Source organism: Parasteatoda tepidariorum, chromosome 1 (assembly GCF_982258835.1).
Source record: "Parasteatoda tepidariorum strain Cologne lab strain chromosome 1, Ptep-v5.0, whole genome shotgun sequence".
NCBI lineage: Eukaryota > Metazoa > Arthropoda > Arachnida > Araneae > Theridiidae > Parasteatoda > Parasteatoda tepidariorum.
The window spans coordinates 18,778,879-18,799,463 of NC_141755.1; the positions used below are offsets into that span (position 1 = coordinate 18,778,879).

General features: G+C 29.2%; 1 protein-coding gene across 2 annotated transcripts in view; it reads left to right on the forward strand.

Moving 5' to 3' along the window:
- LOC107436847 (T-box transcription factor TBX20-like) overlaps positions 1 to 17,082 on the forward strand; it is a 58,451-nt gene extending 41,369 nt beyond the window's left edge. The window contains exons 3-6 of one of the 2 annotated variants that reach the window (XM_016048665.4): positions 2,530 to 2,803; positions 10,253 to 10,417; positions 10,863 to 10,939; positions 16,426 to 17,077. In XM_016048665.4, coding sequence (XP_015904151.2) covers positions 2,530 to 2,803; positions 10,253 to 10,417; positions 10,863 to 10,939; positions 16,426 to 16,936 — 1,027 coding nt within the window. In that variant the 3' untranslated portion in view covers positions 16,937 to 17,077. 2 annotated transcript variants of the gene reach the window in all.
- Positions 17,083 to 20,585: the final 3,503 nt, after the last annotated feature.

Below are 20,585 nucleotides of genomic sequence, written 5' to 3' on the forward strand. Positions count from 1 at the left end.
ACTTTTGTAATCTAATTTTAATTCATCTAACTAATTCATCTAATGAGATAAAAATTCCATTCCATAATTAAATAATAAAATAAAACTTACACTAAGTTTTTCTTTAAATAGTTCTGAATAAAATTTTTAAAACTGGACCTTAAAAAGAATTATATATTTTTCAAACTACTTTATTAATTACAACAGTCGCATGTTATTTCATTTATTTTAATTCCCATATTTTAAGATGTTAATTTACATTCCTTGTACTATGCACCTAATTTCGTTTAAGATTCTCTGTGTAAATTTAATAATTATATCTAATTAACTGTTTATTATTAGTATAATTTATTATAAATTTTCTAAAAATATTTATTAAAACTTTTATTAAACTGATATGAAAAAAAGGCGTTAAAAAGCAATACGAAATAAAATGAAAAATAATGGTGATATAATTTACGAATTCTAATCAAAATTATTAGTCATATAAAGGTTATTAAGACAAATATTTAAATTTTGACAAACATGGGACTGTATTTAAAAATAATGAAAAATCTATACATTGCTCTTATAAAGATAATATTATGATGAATATATTACAGATAATCTAAATTTGAAGATAACAATGTACTTTTTTTTATATATGCCAGTTAATATAATACACCAAATAAAATATCAATACGATGTGAAAAATTTGTCAAAGTAATAGTCAAATAGTGTTTCGTTGGCGAAATTGAGAAAACTAAATACTGAATCAATTATCGAATTATGACGTGAAAAATTTGTTAAAGTAACTGCACGTTTTACAAATGAAAAATCATATTTCGAATAGTCTTTGGCGAAATTGTGAGTTACTAAATATTGTATCAATTATCGACCACGTTGCAACAAAAATCAAGTGTTAGATAGAAGTGTTTTTCACACCAAGATGTGTTATTTAGTAATTTTTAATCGCCGTCATTGAACAAATGTTGTATTAAGAGGTTTTCAAAGTGAATGTTTACTTAGTTCAGACTTTTATCAGCTTTTTGGCGTCTTTCAGCCATTTAGGTAGGCTTGCGCCTCTCCGTCTCCCCGAGTCTCGATATTAAAGGAAGCGTCAGCAATGTTGTTAAGTGATAACGATTATTGGCCATCCCCCCTCACCCTCTTCAACAGCCTATCTACTTTTTCTTCTTTTTTTGTTTTCGAACTATTATATCGCTATTTTATTTGTTTAATGATGGTCGTTGGGCGCCTACTTGGTTTTGTTTGTTTTCACTGGGGGTGAAAGTATGTCTTCTTTTCTTTGATGAGAGGCTTCTGAAAAAATTGTCGCTCTTATTTCTAATCAGTTTGATTTGATTTTTGGCGCTAAAATTAAAATTTGTATTAGAGCAGTTTGATTGTATGCCTTTCCTTAATCTTATTTATACTCTCAATGCATCGCGTTGAATGATTAAAATAATATAAATTAAATGAATGCTTATTTCAATGAAAAATATTATTTAATTAAAATTTTCTCTGAAAGGAATTGATAATTTCTCAAGCGAAATAACATACACAAAAAGTTTGAAATATGCACTTTAAAAATATTTCTTGTTAATGTCACTGCGTAATGCGTATATATATATATATATATATATATATATATATATATATATATATATATATATACAACAAACAAGTAAATACAAGAAAACACGAAGAAAGTTAACAAAAACAGTTGTTTGTTATTTTTTTTTTATTATTATCCCCCCCCTTTTTTTTTTCTTCATATGTCTATAATTCTCCTTTGTTTTATCTTCATTTCGAACTTATACTATGAGTTTGTTCACTTGCAGCTTATGCGCAATAAATGAAACTTATTGTATTTCTTAATTTTCCTCGTGTTCTTTTGTATTTATTTTGCTATATATATATATATATATATATATATATATATATATATATATATATATATATATATATATATATATATATATATATATATATATATATATATATATATATATATATATATATATATATATATATGCGTAATAGAACAATTTAACTAAATAAAAAGTCACCGAATAAAACTTTTTGTACTGAATGTAGGTACACTTACAAAAAATAAATATATTGATATAAAGTTAAACATAATGTTGCACGAATATTCTGCAATATTAATTACAGTTAGTAGAACTATGTTTCCGTTCCAATTAAACCACAGAATCGTGTAGTTAAGTGTGGAAAAAAAATTAACTTGCTTCTCGAATGATTCTTTAATAGAACTGCAACAAATCTGGGCCAATATTTTTAATAGTGTGCAATGTTATCGGGTAAAACAATTTATGCGGGTAAAGAGACAACGGATAAAGTGTTTTTGGAAGTCTCTATCAGCAAACTGCTAAATAAATTATTTGTTTCGTTACATTTACTATAAGGCAGTTGAAATTGTTTACTTAGCTAATGATTGAAATCGTTAAAATTGTTAAAAACTTTGTTGATTATTGAAGCATTTAAATTGTTCAAATTGTTAAAATCGTTGATTCCTGAAATTATTGATAATTGTTCGTTTCTTTGTAGACGTATGTTCCCCACAGTCCGAGTTTCTTTCTCTGGAGCAGAACTGCACAGCAAATACTTAGTGTACATAGACATCGTACCAGTGGACAATAAAAGGTACAGGTACGCGTACCACAGATCATCTTGGCTAGTGGCTGGTAAAGCAGATCCACCCTCCACCCCAAGATTGTACTTGCATCCAGATTCACCTTTCACTGGAGAGCAACTAAAGAAACAAGTTGTTTCCTTCGAAAAAGTCAAACTGACCAACAATGAGATGGACAAACAAGGACACGTGAGTTATGATTCAAATTATTTTTGCTTTTTTTTATTATTTGCGAGAGAACTTTCCTGAAACTTATCAAATCCCATGTCAGCCCGACATATCCATGGTTGTTAAAAAAATTATGTTGTCCGCATAGGCTTTCTCTTCAATGGACCAATGTAATGATAACCCGCATTATTCACTTTTGGAAAAAATTGTGGCGTATCACTATATTTCTCTAAGTTCTTTCAATGCATAAATTCGAATTTCAGAATCAGTTAATTAACTGAGTTATCTTAATTGATTAACTAGGAATAAAATGGTATGATTATTTCTAGAAAACGTGATCTCTTTTTATGTAATTACCAAGGCACAAATGTAAATGTTTGAATGTGAGAAAGTAAAACTTTGTAACAGACATAAGCAAAGCATGTCTTTATTTTGCTGTTGAGTTGGATTCTGTTAAAGTGTAGTTTTATAAAATCTTGTTTTTAAAAATAGTTTACTCATCTAAACGATAAAAAAATGTCTTCTTCGGGAGAAAAAAAGTGGCGAATATGCTTAAAGAATATGCTTTCAATAGAAGTCAGAAAGATTTTGATTACTCTTTATTAAAAAAAAAAAGAAAAACGGAATATAAAAGAAAGAGAAATTTTAGATGACTTAAAAAAGGAAAGAAAATAATGAAAAGATAAAAAGTCAAGCTCCTCCGAAGTTAGAGGGAGACAGAAATTATTAGAAGATCGGCCTAATCTGAAACCAACAGCAAACCTATGTCGCTAAAAATGCGACAAGCCGCAGTGTCAAAAAAGCGATGAAAAATCGACGCCTATCACGAAGAGACTCTTCATTAAATAGAAAAAATGAAAGCATAATCGTTTAGAGGCGGAGGGGGAATGAAAAAAGAGACAGGGCAGAAAATACATAACACCCCTCATAAAGCAGGTACACCAAATTAATAACGCTTGATAAATAGGAGTCTAATAACTTAATACGGGGTCGCAGAGAAACAACTTTCTGAAGATTCAGAATTTCGCAAGATCCCGTGATTTCCTGTATCCCCCTGCCCCATGTCTTCATATTTATGATGCTCATTTTTTTTTTTCATTATTATTTTTCTTTTAATAACCTACTTTCTGTTGGCGTTAACTCAATAGTAATAAGGTTTTCATTGGCAGAAACAGTTAAATGGTAATTTAAGCTGTAATCACTGTTGTTCAAGTGTTAAGAGTGGAATAGATATATTTCAATTTCGCCTAGCTTAATTCGATGCGTGTTGCCACCGTTGTTAGGGGTTTTCAAAGCTTACTGTTATTACAGTGATAGATTTTTGATAAATAGAGAGATTATAATTGGTTTAGATAAGAAGGATTTCTTATCTTACTTATCTGATATTGGTTTTTCGTCAGATAGTGTTATTCGATAATAATGCTGATTCCGTCATATATATACAGTAGAATATTTTTAAACAATGAATTTTGTTTACTGTTAAAAATACACAATAGTTATAACACTGTTAAAAAAATATTTGGAGCATGTTAAATTACAAAATAGGGCACATTTAGTGCAATTTTAACATCATAAGGAACCATATTATTGTCTAAATAAACCTTTCTTAATATAGATTCCTTAAAAGCATGGTTTAACATGAATCAAAATAGGGTTCAAATTAACCTTTCTTAATCTTGGTTACTTGAAAGCATGGTTCAACATGAATCAAAATTTGGTTCAAACTAACATTTTCAGAAAATTTTCACGATGTTATTGTTGAATTTATTTTTCTGAGAGAGTAGAGCATAAAAATTATGATTCTTCGATTCTGCGCAAGCTTCCTTTACCTCTTTCCCCCCAAACTGTTGAAAATAATTGACTCGCGCTGAACAAATTATTGGCAACTATTTTTGTTATCAAATTGAACTATCGTGTGTGTATATATTTCTTGCATTTAGTTACTTACTTCTATTTAACAATTTATTAAGGTTCGAAAACAAAACAGCTCATGGCTCAGCATTAAACCTTTCTTTTTTAGAGAGTAAAATGCTCGATATTATGAAAGTTGGTGAAAAATCTATCAATAATTGCTCCGAGAAATAAATTTGATTGCCCTTAAAGATTAATATTAATATAGAAGCTATGAAGAGGGTTAAAGGAATATTTTAAGTCACAGTACGCATCAATATTCCTGTCATGAAAGAATAACAAATTAAAAATTTTACGATTTTTATATATTTGCAAATTCATTCAACAACGTTTTATTAAGACACTTTTACAGTCAACATCGTTGTATTAAAAAAGTTTTTCAAACTCAAAATCGTTTCATTAAGAATTTTTTACAAACTTAAAACCGTTTTATTTAAAATCTTATAAACTAAAAAACCTTACAAATTTATTATTAAGAGTCTCTCACAAATTCAACGTAATTTTTATAAGATTCTTCTACCAATTCGTCATATTGTTAATAATATCAATATCATCATATTATGAGAAATTTGGAAATTGTAATGGTAACTTGTTCGCAACCGTAACTTGTTCTAAAATAAATATTTAAATAAAAATGCAAAAAGTGGTTCGGATAATTTGTTGAAATATACGAACTAAACTCGGGGCATAAACTACGTTTAATTTAGGTCTGAAAACAACTAAATGAACTTGTCTAGTTGCAAGAAAGACACTGATTCTCCGCCCTTCCTATTTGAAGAGTGATTTAGTAACGAGGCTAAGGAGACAAGCGTGAGATATTATGCGATTTTCTAGAATACCTTCAACCAAAGTTTTGCGTGCACCTCAACTCATTTTACGAGGGGCGGAGATATTATTATTATTATTTTTTTTTTTAGTTTTTGTTTTTAAACTCTCAACTAAACTATCGAAAGTGATCTCCAAAAAAAATTCTTTTGGAAATAAAAATTAAGATAACAAAGCCATTCGCCGCAGTAAGGTATAAAATTATTTTTTTTAAACGTCATTTTGCTTTCAGTGTAATTCGACTGTGAAGGCATTTTGTTATTTACGATTGTTTCCCTCTGCTCCTCCGCTTGTAGCTTTCATTGTCATTTTAGAATTGATAAAGCTGTGGTCTTTAGCGCCCGCTGACCACGATTTTTTTTGTCAATTTTTTTGAAGGTTAAATAAGATATGCTTTATACTTTTGCGGTTCACACCCTAAACGTGTGGCTATAAAAATACTAAAGAAGTGCATTGGACTTATAAAGCACGGAAGAAAAAAAAAACTTTGATTAGGAGTGTACTTTATGACCGGCATTTAAAAGATTAAATGTTTTTGAGTGCCCTGTTATAGATTTAGCTTTGAATTATTTGTTGTAATGGCAGTTAGACGAGTATGCTTGCTATCTGCTGTTTGGGGAGAAGCATTTAATGCGTTAAAAGAATCGGCTTATACTGTTTTTATCTCTGTTTAAAAAAAATCTAAATTGAGTTTTTATCACACCACGTGAAGTGCGAAAAAGATAAGTAAAAATGTGTTTTTCTAATTACAGACGTATTAATCTTGATAAAACAATCGAAAATTGATTGTATTTCTCTTTTTAATTAAATATTTACATTTTGAATGCTTACATTCACCCTCCCGATGATTAGGTTTTCTGTCAAGAGGGTCATAGAAGTTTAGGTCGCGCCATTGGAAGATCACTGGCAATGTAGTCAGCATGCTTTTCCATAGATCATAATCTAGGACTTTATTTTGCTGTTAAATTTAAGTGCAATTTTATAAAATCCTGTTTTTAAAATTCGTTTTATGATCTAAGTAGTAAAAAAACGATTACGAAGAGATATTCGATGATCCAATTCGAATTTACGCTTAATTATTCTTGTACGGAACATATTAACCTAATAACTATGAATTAGGAACTCTCTTCTAACTATTTATTATATTCCATTAATTGCCCAAAATACTTTTGAGGGACTGTTTTGTTGGTGCCATGGCAACGATTAGGAAGAGATCTCCGGGAAAGAAAAAGAAAAAAAAACTCATCGTTTTTCCAAAATCTCCCGACACCTAAACAAATCAAGCAGTCAGCTTCGTTGAGACAATTCTTAACACCCAACTGTGTTGGTGAGCTCAGTTTTCTAAAAGGGAGTCTTTGATTTTGTATGCACATTACACGCACGTCTTCACGTAATTTCTATGGAAAAAGAGAACCCAGCGTGAGTAAGTTGAAGTTGATACGCTTTTGAAAACTGTTTCTAAAAACACAAGCGAATTTATAACTTACAACGCCCATGCCACACTCTGACAAATCACCTGCCTTACAAGCCCCGCCTAATTCTAACGCTTTTTCCCAAGTCGGCAAACTTCAAAAGAAGATTTTTTTCCTTTCATGAAAATAAAAAAAGGAGGCGATGGGTGGGCCTGGGGGGATTTTCTGGAAACATTAGAGGCTACTGGGCACGATGTTCATTATTGTTCTTTTGATTATGAATTTTTTATTTTGTTTTTTGTTCTTGAGGCTTTTTCTTTGTAAAAGGATTTCTTTTATGCTATCCCGCTGTATTGTTTAGTTAGGGATAATGCTGTGAAATAAAAGGTATAATGAGTATAATATTGAAAAACTGCGGGAAATAATGGTTATTTATAAATTATAGAACCGTAAAAAATACATGTCTATATTGAGTATTTTTTTTTAAAAATAATAAACAATGGACTAGTGCAGGTTTATATGATTGCTTTTGAAGTTTGGGTCGGAGTTGGTAGGTGGCTTATGAAATTAGATTAGCATTTGCCTTTGCGTTCAACTTTTAAGAATATATAAAACCAATCATCAAGATTTATTTGAAGAAAAAAATTAAGCTCTATTTTATTTATTATTGCTTGTAAGAAGCTTTCTAAAATTGAAATATCGAATAAGCATGTTCTCCATCTCTTTTACAAAAATTAGCAATACAAGACATTTTAAAAAGCTAATTTTTTCAAACAAGGATTTTTGATCGCACTACCTAATATCATCATGTGATTAGCATTTTATGTGTAGTCCCAAAATAGTAATTGGAAGAAAAAAACAGCAAAGAATAAAATTAAAAAAAACTTTTATAAAAGAATAATTAAACGTTTACTTTGTCCCAACCGTAATGTTTTAAAAAAAAACAACGAAAAATTAGATTGACGTGCCATGTGGATTTGAATTGGGACTTATTCTCATCATTAATTTGTAAATTAAAAAAGTCAGTAATTTTTTTTGGAAGTTTAAGATAAATTAAGGCGTTCTTACCATTTTTATTATTTATATGGAATATCAAACACAATATTTCAAAATATCAAAAAATAGTAAATAATAAAAAGGTTTCAAAAGGGCTTTTTCTTGTCGTATTATAATATTTTTCTTCCTGGCAGTCCTAAACTATGGAATTTTTTCCCCTCATCTTTTTCCTTTTCTTTCCTCTTTTGTTACGTACTTTTGTTAGATACTTTTGATATCGATTCAAATATTTCTAACATGGAGGAAAGTCATTTCGAAATAGATCTGAAATATCTATTACATGAAATAAAATTCATTTACGAACAGATGCAAAATGTCATATGAAATATTAGTAATTTCGGAACAGATCTGAAATATCTGTTAAGTGAAATAACAGCTATTTTGGAAATATTACTAAAATATCTGTTACACGAAAGAAATACAATTTAGAACAAATCCACAATGCCTGTTGTATGAAATGAAAACCATATCAATTACAGGCCATGATGTTCGGAAGACAGCGTAAAATCTAGAAGACGTTTGCATGCATTGAAAAAAAATTCTTTAAAATTTTTTTCCCAAGGATTTCCTCTTTTAAATTTTCATGAGTGAGAAAAAAAAATTCACTTTTTTTCAAGGTCGTCCAGTGGCGGACGCAGTTACGGAAATTGAAATAAAGGACGCAATTGGAATAAAATTCCTTTCAGCATTCGAACATTAGAGGCCATTGCCAGATGGAAAATAGCAAAGGGGGGGAGGCGAGGTTGAGTCACCTTTCAACACTGCCAATTTCTGGATTTGAATGCTTTTGCAAGGAAAGCTTTGTTGTCACCGGATGCACGCAACAGCAACAAATCACACTCTAATGTCAACCGATTCCACCCAAACCATCGCCAATAAATAACGTTTTCATGACATTTAGTTATTGCTATCACCCACGGTAAAGAACCCCTGCTCCGCCAAGTGTGGCTCCAAATAGAAATTATAGGCGGAATTCGTTGGAACACTTGCACTACAAATGAGTTGGTAAATTTATTGAGACATGATCTTCAAGTAGTGTTGATTTAGCATTTCATGTTGTGAAATTAGAAGAAAATTATACGATATTGCGCCATGTTTAGAACAGTATAATAACAGATCTGTAGGCTTCTCTACCTGTAAAACTTATAGCTCATGTTTAAGCGAATTCTGATTTTATATAGTGTAGTGTTCCAATTCATTTCATATTGTGACATATGAATTCCAATTTCATATTGTGAAATTGGAAGAAAATTATACAAGGTTTATATATTGCATCATATTATAAGAATATTATGTTATAAGTATGGAACTGTAGGATCTATACCTGTAAATCTTATAGTTCATGTTTAATTGAATTCTGATTTTAAATAGTGCAGAATTTCCTAATGTGAAATTAGAAAAAAATTATGCAGGGTTATATATTGCTTCTCTATTTAGAACACTATAAGAACAGAACTTTAAGATCTAAACTTGTGAAACTTACAGTTTCTCATCTCTCTCCGAAACTCATCTATTTTAGGGGAGGGAGGGATCTTAATTAAAACACAATTTAATGACTAACGGGCAAGAATAGTAAATAAAACAAACATATAATTGGTTATAAATAATTGTTTACATTGACATCAAAGTTTAATTAATAAAAACATATGTCAGTATGAATTCCTTTTTTTTTTCTTCTTCTAAAATTTACATTTTGTAAATTTTAGAATAATATATTGTGGTTGGGGTGTGTACGAGGTTCTTACAAATTTATAGTAAATTTCAAGAATATTTTTATTTGAATTATAAAATAAAATACAAAAAAATTAATGAAATAACTATATATAATATAAAAATTATGAATGTAGAATAAAACAAATTAAATTAAGAAATATTTTGATGTTTTACGAGCAACTATGAGGAGGTATTTTAAAAACAAATCTGAATACTTTTTTTCGTTTTAACATTTCAACATTCATAAATTCATTGTACGCTTATTAACAAATAATAAATTGATACACTAATAATAAATGTAAAAAAATTATCAATTATAATAAAAATAATAATTATAAAATTAATAGGTGATAAATTAATAACTGTTACGGAAACTCTATTATTTATTTGTTACTAATTTCTGCTTTGTTTATTAACAAATTCATAGCATCAATAAACTTTTTATTTATTTACTTTAGTTTTTATATAAAGCTTAAAGGTGTTAAAAAATTTATAAACACTACTTCTATTGTTATTATTTTGAAAAATATAAGATATAATTTCTTTTTTACAGATTGTTCTTAACTCAATGCACCGGTATCAACCTCGTATCCACCTGGTAAAAAAATCTGGAAATACAAATTTAACAATTTCGGAAGACCTTCTGAAGGAAGAATACCGGACCTATATATTTCCTGAAACTGTTTTCACTGCAGTTACAGCTTACCAAAATCAACTGGTAAGTGTAAATTATTTTCATACGGAATCGCACTCATTTTTTAAAGAGATTGCTGAATCACAATTTTTTTTTCATTAGAAATGGCCAATCAGAAGTTTAAAATTCAAAATCAGAAGTTTATGCTCATATTCGTCCGTATTTCGAATATAAATAATGTTAATTAAACAAGTCCTAATTATAACTGTCAAGTGTAATATTAATTTTATTGATAAAATAATTACAATCCAATTTGTTTGAAGTTTTTAATTTTAACTAAGCGGTGACTAAATTAGATTTGCTTTTTCAGTTCTAGGATAAATATCCAAAGATTTTAAAGTATTCATTTTAATTTATTCATGTTTAAATTAGTTTTATCTCTTTAAGTTCAAAATAGATCATTATTGAAACTTATTTTAAACAATAGATGTTTAAATTAAATTGTATTCTAAATAGATTTTGTTTTCAGATCACCAAATTAAAAATTGACAGCAATCCATTTGCCAAAGGTTTCAGAGACTCTTCAAGGCTAACAGAATTAGAAAGGTAAGCTTACACTCTAAACTTGATATCTTATTTTAATATACTCGAATGACAGTTAATATACTCGAATGACAGTTAATATACTAATGTATGTAAATGTAATGATGTAATGCTTGTAATGATGTACACCAGTTAACAATTGGAACCACAAAAATATCTTTTATGAAACACTTTTCCTCAAATTAAATTTTCTAATGTGTCACGTAAATATTAAAATCTTTTATTGCGAACATCTATGAAATAACACTGAACAAAAATGATATTTTTATAACTAGATTTTTTATTTTAAATAGCTAAGGTTTGTTTCACCGGGGCTTATGGCCCACTTATTCCTTTAGTGTTGTGTATTACAGTAATCAGTTATTCTTTATTTTATTATTTGTTTATTTCAACGTTTTTTTTAAAAATAATTGTTTGGATATTTTACAACAAATCGCTTTTTCAGTTTTAGTTTATTGATTTTTAAAAAATATATATTTATATATATAGGTTAAAAATAAGGCTTTTATTTTTAAGCAAGTTATTGTTATTGAATTTTCATGAATTATCAAAAAGAAAAAAAAAATAAAGCAATAGATAAGGTTTAAAAAAAAACGTATTAGGTTTTGGGTTTGTAGCTTTTTAATTCGAGTAATTTTTTTGTATATATGTCCAAACTATAAATAGTGATAAATAATATAAAATATTTTTATTATTATTTAGAATATAATAATTAAAACTTCTAATAGAAAGCTATGATTTTGGGCGTATTTCTTCAACTATTTGATAAAAAAATAATTCAATCAATGATCACTTACAGTGTTAGTATTTTGATGTGAAATGTCGTTTTTATTGCATCCAAATCTATCCACAGCCTATTTACTCAAATACTATTACTACACGCAACTAAAATTATTTAATAGTGTGACCCAGACTTAACACTTAGAAAGAAACACTTATTTTTACGACTGTTATAAAATGTTTGCGGTTTTCGATCATTTTTAGTGTTTCTTAATGAAATTTGTCTTGACGTTCGAAAAAAAGAATTTTATCCTTGAGAAAGTTAAAATATTTACATTACATATATTTTTTTCTTAACCTCAGATGGTTTTTTTTTCCTTCCCTTCTCCCGTAGCGTTGTGTTGTTGATACTGAGGCAACATGCGTAGTGACATTTCATATAGAACTTCCCGTTTGGATTACGAGATATCATTAGAACATCACCAAATGACTGGGGTCGAGAAATTTTTTATGCTTAGCACCGCCAGAAGACAAGGCGACAACATCCTTTATCGACTTCTCCAGTTATTTATCTTAACCGAATAAAAAAAAAGCAGAGAAAGCAACCGACTTAAAGGAAAGAGAATATCCTAATCTTTATTTCAAATCAAATACATTGAGAGCAAAAAAAAGGAAGGTTGTTTCAGCTCCTTAGTCCGAATTAGAGTTTCAACAAGCCAGCTTGTTTGGCACTCAGCCCTGTGAAACAGAGTAAAAAACGTTCGAGACCTCCCACACTGCAAAATATGTATATGAAATTCAATCCTGCGGGTTGTGTCCGACTTGTCGAGGTTGTTAATTGCCTTCTTTCATCTTGGCATCTTTTGGAGATCATCTTACCAGAGCAAGATGCTGAGCTTGATGACGGCCGGCAATGGCCCGTGTCCGGACACCCAACACTTATGCCACCCACGTTCATCTTGGAATGAGCTGCTAAAAGTTACATTTTTTTATAATTCAGTTTTGACTTCTGTCCACACTTGGGATCTTAACGGAAGATCTCCAGAGCTCCTTTTCCCCTCGTCATAACAGGAAAAAAACAATCCCCCCCCCTCTCAGTCAGTAATCATATTTCACTGTTTGCGAGCCGGATTTGCCTGTAACATGTCTGAGTGCAGACGTTTTGGCACATTAGTAGAGTTAAATTTAATTAAGGAAAATACCAGTCTTTGTAAGGACGTTGTTAGGGATTTGCTGATGCAGGAATATATATATATATATATATATATATATATATATATATATATATATATATATATATATATATATATATATATATATATATATATATATATATATATATATATATATATATATATATGCATTCACTTTTCCTTCTATTGTTTTCGTCTGAACTGAAGTAAAATGATGAATCCCTTAATTTACAACTTCTATATGCTGAGGTCATAAATAAGCTTTTGTAATAATTTTATTGATTATAATTATTGTTCCATATTTATTAAAGTATTCAAATTAAGTCATTTTACTTCTCATTCTGCAAAGCTTGTGAATATCCTCAATCCGCTTTCTTTTTAAATTTAAAAGTGCTTCCATTAAAAAGATCGCGATGGAATTAACGACAGCTTACGCGCCGTTGTATCTTAAAATATTTATAAGAGTTTGTCTACACCTACGTGTCCAAGCCTTTCAGAATTTCTCCTCCACTTTAGTTACCGTTCTGGATAATTTCATAAACCACGAAAGGCAGAAGCTATGATGTATTACACGATGTAATGAATAGATAGCACTTATTCGATTAGTGCTAATGACATGTGCTGAAAAGATAGCCGAACACACTTTGGCAACTCCCTGCCACAGAGTTGATGATAGAGCAAGTGCAAATTTGCGAATTTCCCTCGGGATATCAGTTGTGGTATTTAGAACAGTAAATACTTCGTCGCTAGGGGGCTGTAGCAGTTGATTTGGCGTCAAAAGCATATCTAATATTAGAGATGAGTTAAAGTGTAGATGTTTAGAGGAATGGCTGGGGTTGAAGTAATTGGTTAAATTCAAGATCATTTATAATCAAACCCGATGAGGAAGGAAGCCTGAAATGATTTGGAAATTGAATAAAAACATTTGTTATGATATGTCATTATTGGGTGCATGTTTTATTTTGAATTAATATAATAAACGATGAGGTTTAAAGCGATGCAATTATAAATACAGCTGACATCAGAATTTATTTGTGGATATAGAAAATAGAAGAACTGGCTAAATTTGGATTTCACATCAATGATAACAAAAATAATTCAAGTAAATGAATTTGAAATAATTTAATTTAATATTTTATATTATTTATTTATTTGAAATTTTAGATAATTAGAAGATAGATTTAATCTTAAGAAATCAATTTGTACTCAATATCGGCTTAAATTCAACTTGCAACTAGTTCCTACATTTGTAATAGTTTTAATAGAAAATGATTTTAAAAAAATTTTTTTTAAAGTAAATGATAATAATTTTAAACGGAATATATTTACTAAAAAATTATTTATTTTCTAAGAATCCTAAATAAATAAAAATAAATACGTTATCATTAAATTAATTTGCACTGATTTTCATTACGAAATGCAATTAATAACTAATGATAAATGTAATAGTAATGAGTCATAGCTTTAATTATTGAATAGTAATAATGGATTGATTATTATTTTTAAGAATTATAATATTTTTTAAATTTTATTTAACGTAACTAAGTTTGGTCCTAATATCACATGCGCGAAATGCTGTAAATACTGTAAGGTTTATAAGAGTAATTATTCGCATATATAAATTAGTTTGTAGATTTTAAAGTATAAAATCCTTACTTTTTCGAAAATTATTTACGAAAAGATTTAGAAATTTTTTAAATATCTTTCTTGAAGTTGTAATTTTCAAAATAATTCCATAGCAAGACTGCAAAGAAAACAGCTAATCACTATTTTCTTAATCAGACTATACTCTTAGAAAAATTGGTTCAACGTTTAACCGGTATTTTGAAACCTGCAACGTTAGCCGGATTTTGCTTTTCTGTTTCGCATTCTTTACTAAATGTGTGGTAAAATAAGAATTATAATTTCGAATACCAGAATTTCTGGTAAACCGTTATCATGTGATCGGAAAATTTATCAAATGAAAGCTTAAATACCGTATTTATTGATTTTATTAACCTGAATTATGTTATCAGAATTTCTCCGTGTAGCTATTGAAATGCTAACAGTTGAATGAAAATGCTAACAGTTGAATTTAAAGAACAGTTAAATTAAGATCGTTTTGCCGATATATTTTTCACTTTAATCACCGTTTCTTTTTTTAGCAAGTAAAACTTCCTTATTCCTTCCTATAAAAAAAGAAAAAAAGAAAAAAGAAAGTTATTTTCCTTAACCCGATTTTCACAGCATAAAAATTCATTCCATTTCTGTCGAAGGCAGGGAATAAAAAAATAAAACGATTTTAAGCACTCTCCGGCAATCAACACTAACGCAAAGCAACAGCCAGGAGGCTATCTAACAGCCCGGCATCTTTTGAACTTTCCTCCCACCCTGTGCTAAGCTCTCAAAACATAAGCAAAACAAAAGAGGCCATAATAATAATAATGCATACCTACTCATAAAAGAATAATAATAATAAAAAAAGGGGGGAAGGGAGACCCTTTGGAAGTGTAAAAGAGATGGACAGATAACCCGCCCACCCAGCAAAGGAGTGTTGCAAAGGTCTGTTATTGAGGTACATCGGCGGTATTCAGTCCCTGTGATTTAGGTTTGCCGATAAATGGTTGTCAAGGTATGATAGATGGCTAAATTCAATCTTGAGCTACGTTGATTTTTTTTTCTTCTTACCTACTTCAACTTCTTGGTGTTCGAAAGTGCCTGTGTGTGGTTATATTACGCTCTGCGATGAAATTAGACGCTGAAACTGATTTGATATCACCTGCTTTTTGCAATTCATTTACGACTTCTCGAGGATGGTTATTCTTTTTGACGAATTCCGGTACGTGAGCACCTTTTGACTGATGCTTTTGTTGAGTCGGATCTTTAATGGTCATGAATTTTTAGTAGTTTAATAGGTTTCATAGATACTAGCGAAAGTGCATTTGTCGCATGGAATTAATTAGTCTTATACATAGTTTGAAATAAAATAGTTTCGACCAAAGCATTGTTGATTCAGATTCAAACAGTTGTGGGTTTGCCTTAACTTAACTTTTAATTGTATTTTATAAATATTGCTGAAAAAATTTTGTAATTATTTGCAATGTTGTTTGACTTCGCCTTTATCACTTGGGCCTATTTTGAGTTTCTTTTTTTTTAATTATATTCATTAGGTTATTTTGCAGAGATTCGATTGTCTTTATAAATATATGGCCACACCATATAATTGTTTCATTTTAGATAGACATGAAATATGTGAATGGTTTTAATACATATAATCATTCACCCTGACGATTTAATTTGAATTTTAACTTAAGACTTAATTTGAATTTCTTTAAGATGAATGACTTAATTCGAATTTTCTTTGAATTTTACCTCAGGACTTAATTTGAATCTTAATTTAAGACTTAATCTGAATTTTTAGTTTGAGCATTTGAAATTGAGGTTCAGGCAAATGTTTTTATATGTACTATGTAATTCTGTCAATGTTTTATGTGCTGTTAAACCCTTGTTAAATTAAATGATTTTATTACAACATGTCCTTTATTTCTTTGATTTCAGTTTAGAACTACAGGATCTAACCCTGTATTGCTCTTCCAGGGAGTCAATGGAAACGTTGATGACAGAGCATACTTACTCAAGGACTCCGCTACGTCCTTTCATGGATGAAAGAGATGAGTTGAATTGTTTGCTCATGCGCGACAAGGCTGAAATGTTAGGCCTTACATCTAGGCCACCCTATTACTGGAGAAACCCAGCTTCGGGATACTCTGCTGGTGATTCCTACCCACTTCTGGCATCCCAAGCAGGATGCTTACCACCTCATTCCTATGGATTTTCTAGAGCAGGGGCCATGATGGTACCGCCCCATGTGCTTCAGCACTGGGCTTCAAGCCCTGCGTCTTTATCTGGACTAAGTCAGTATAATATGCTGATGAACAATATGGCCTCTGGGGCATGTCCACCGCCTATAGGTGCACTGAGGCCAATGCCTAGTCATCCTACAACAACTGAAAGTTCACAAAATCATCGATATATGCCTTACATATATGCCAGAAAAGAACAGACCAATGGCAATGATGCAGAAACAACGTCACCAGGTTTGAGGTGAAATGTGAACGTCGCCAAAGAATTTTTTCTCTCCTTTTTTTTTGTGGTTTTTGATTTGAAGTTGTAGCCAAAGACATGAATCGATGACTGTTCAGTGAAATAATTGATTACGCTGGGAGAGGAAATTATTGCCGAGTGAAAAAAAAATTATTTGAGAGATTTTTGCGATGAGTCGTAAATAATGTGTAAATGTGTTCACCGTGTGTAAAATTGTGAAAACAAGAAATCACTTTGTGCAAGCTAAAATGCATTTGTTACAGACTATTTTAAGACAAATGTTTGCAAACTGAACCAAAATAAAAAGCACCAAAATCGTAAATATCTATTATGTGCCGAAAATCTACAATGAGCAAAATTTAAATATTGCCCATTGTGGGTAAATATAAAATAAATGATAACTATTATTATTTATCTAAATTAATTTTATTCATTTGAAAGTGGTAAAAAGCTTAGCATTTCTGAGCATTTAGGGTAATAAGAGGAATAATTGTATCCTGTCAAAATAAAATTAATTACAAGTATAATGCAGTGATTAATAGTTATTCATGTAATACACAAATAGTATTCATATAATTAATAATTAATATTCACATAATACTTCAAATAATATAATAATAAATAATATAATAATAAATAATGTAATTATAAATAATATAATAATAAATAATGTAATTATAAATAATATAATAATAAATAATGCAATCCCAATTTTATGCATTTGTATATGAACTATATACAACGATAGATCCTTGCTTATATAGAATTATAATATTGTGTTTCCTAATATGAGTTTATGAATAACGATAAATAATTCAGCATAGATACACATTAAAACGTTTCGATTATATGTTTGCATAAAAAGAAGTATAAGATTAAAAAAAAATATTATTAATTTCTTTACAAAAAATGCATACATGTCTAAGTTCTAAAGGAATTAAAACAACTATTTTTTTTTTTGCTATACATTTAAAAATTGAACAGTATAACGATAAGTCATATTTCTAAATTATCCAGAAAAACTGTTCTAAGATGTTGAAAAACATTTAGATTTACACGTAGGGAATAAGAATTTTGTGCTGCCATCTAGTGAAAACTTTGGAAATTTGCAACTACATGGATGCAATACTAAGGAACAGTTTCATGTAAGGATATAACATTTGGGGGAAAAAGTCTTATCATTATATTGTTCAAAACTCTTCATTTTTAGGACTGACTTTGTTTAATTCATTTAAATAGGATACGATTTTGAAGCTTTTTATTTATCTCGCCGATGAGAGTTGCACAAATACATGTTCTACCGTGTACATAATATATTTTCTTGATTCATACTCTATTATGTTCCTTCAAATAATAAGTCTTTCAACTGACACGTCTAGTAAAAAAATGTACCAAAGATTGTATAATTTCTATTTATATGTAATAAAATACTGTAAAATTGTGTAATATATTCATTGTAAATTATTTGTTTTGCTGTTAAACGATTTTGTCTAAGAAATATCTGTCTTATATAGTATGCATTCAATGTAATAGTACATTTTAGAAGAAAAAAAATATCCTTTTTTTTTTCTAATAACATTGTAAATATATTACAATTAACGGACTTGTAAAACTAATATATTTTTTATTATTCAACTTAAGACATGACAATTACGACATAGGTATGCTTTTATGAAAAACTTTAAAAAATATTTTTATGCATTTTTAAAAAATTGACAGACATTATAATAAATTATTGTTTCCTTAGAAATCATTCATGAAAATGTTACTCAATTATTTGTTAGATATATTGTAAATTGGAAACTGTGTAAATATATTGATTATATAAATGTAGGTTTTTATATTGTGCTTTATAAGAAAATTTGTAGAGTACTTAAACTTTAGTCGTTATGTTGTGATGCCGAGTAGTTGGAAGATGAATTCTTATAAATTATTTATGTTTCCGAAAAAGCATTTATTCTGAAGTCAGTTCAGAAAAATCTTATCGAGTGTTCATACTTGTTCAAAAATATGTTTGCATTTATGAGCATTTAAAGAAGGATTTCCGAATTAAAACTTTTTTTTTTCATGAATAAATGACTTATCCTGATTTCACGTTGTGTGTGTCTTATTTTATGAAAACTTGTTCTATATTAGGCCTAAAAAAATCAATAAATTAGTATAAATTAGCACTACGGAATTATATACAAAATTTAAAGGCATAGGCACAGAGAGAAAAAAATTCTGGTAAAATCATCATACTATATAATAATGACATTTCTGGTAAAAAAAAAATAAATAAATCATAATTCTGGTAATAAAAACCAAAATATGCGCTATTTAGGGGCCGTTCAAAAAGTACGTACAAAAAAATGGAGAAATTTTAACCTCCCCCCCCCTTCGTACATTACCGTACATAAAGTCTTACTCCCCCCTTAGAGTACGTACATTTTATTAGTCCACCCCCCTTTTTCATAAAAATTAAAATAATTATGTTTTAAATAAAATTAAATATTTATTTAAAATAATTTATTCATTTAAGTTATTTAAACAGTTTGGTGTTTGCAATTTTTTATTTTGCGAGACAACTTTTTTTGAGAACTGATTTACTCATTCTAACAATTGGTCGCCGTGTGAAAAAAAATACAAGAACAAGCATATGTATAATACATGTGTAGGAAAAAGTCAAATTTAAATTTGGTGTATGCTTATAATGTACGTACTTTGTATAATACCTACCCCCTCCCCATTGTACGGTTTTGTACAAAATAGCAAATCCCCTCCCCCCCCTTCGGGATGTATGTACTTTTTGAACGATCCCTTAAACTATTCATTCGGTAATCTTTCCGTTCATATGTCAACGGTTTAATAGAAATTCTGGTTTTCAAAATTATAATTCTCATTACATTTAGTAAAATACACAAAACTGAACTAAAAAGTAAATTCCACCGATTAAACGGTTTATATGCTGTGCTCTATGGCAGCGGTTCCCAATTTTTATCGGCAATGGAACTCTAATTGAATAACCATCTTTCGTTGGAGCCCAACTTCATAGATAAAGTTAAATAAAGACAATTGCTAACGTATTTACCAATGAAAGACTTTATTCAAAAGACATGAAAGAAGAAGGAACTTTTTTCATCGTTTTATCATCAACAATCTTAAACCAGTTTTTATGTCCGACAGTCTAGTATTTAGTCTAATGATAAATTTGTTTTATGTGTAATGTATGCTTGTAGCTGAAAGTGAATAAAATAAGCAGAAATATGGTTTTCCTTGAAATAAAAACTAAAACGAGCTGCTATAAACGTTGAAGATCGTTATTCAGGAAACGTATTTCGTAATTAATAAATATGATAATTTTATTTTCTTTTGAAATAATAAAAGTCTTATAAATACATGATCTTTTCATGATTTATGCAAGATATAGTTATTAGAAAAATTATATTTATTAAAACATTATCCATTTCTTTATCAATGACATTTTACTTTAAATAATTTAATAAGGACAACCGAAATACGAAATAAATAATGGATTGTTTTTTGGATCAAACTCTAATTAAATGTTTCAAGGGTTGCTGGTTGAAACAAATGTCCGAACTCTAACCCCTTTAACTCTTTCAAGAAACCCTAGGGTTCCTCGGAACACTTTTTGGGAAACACTGCTCTAAGGT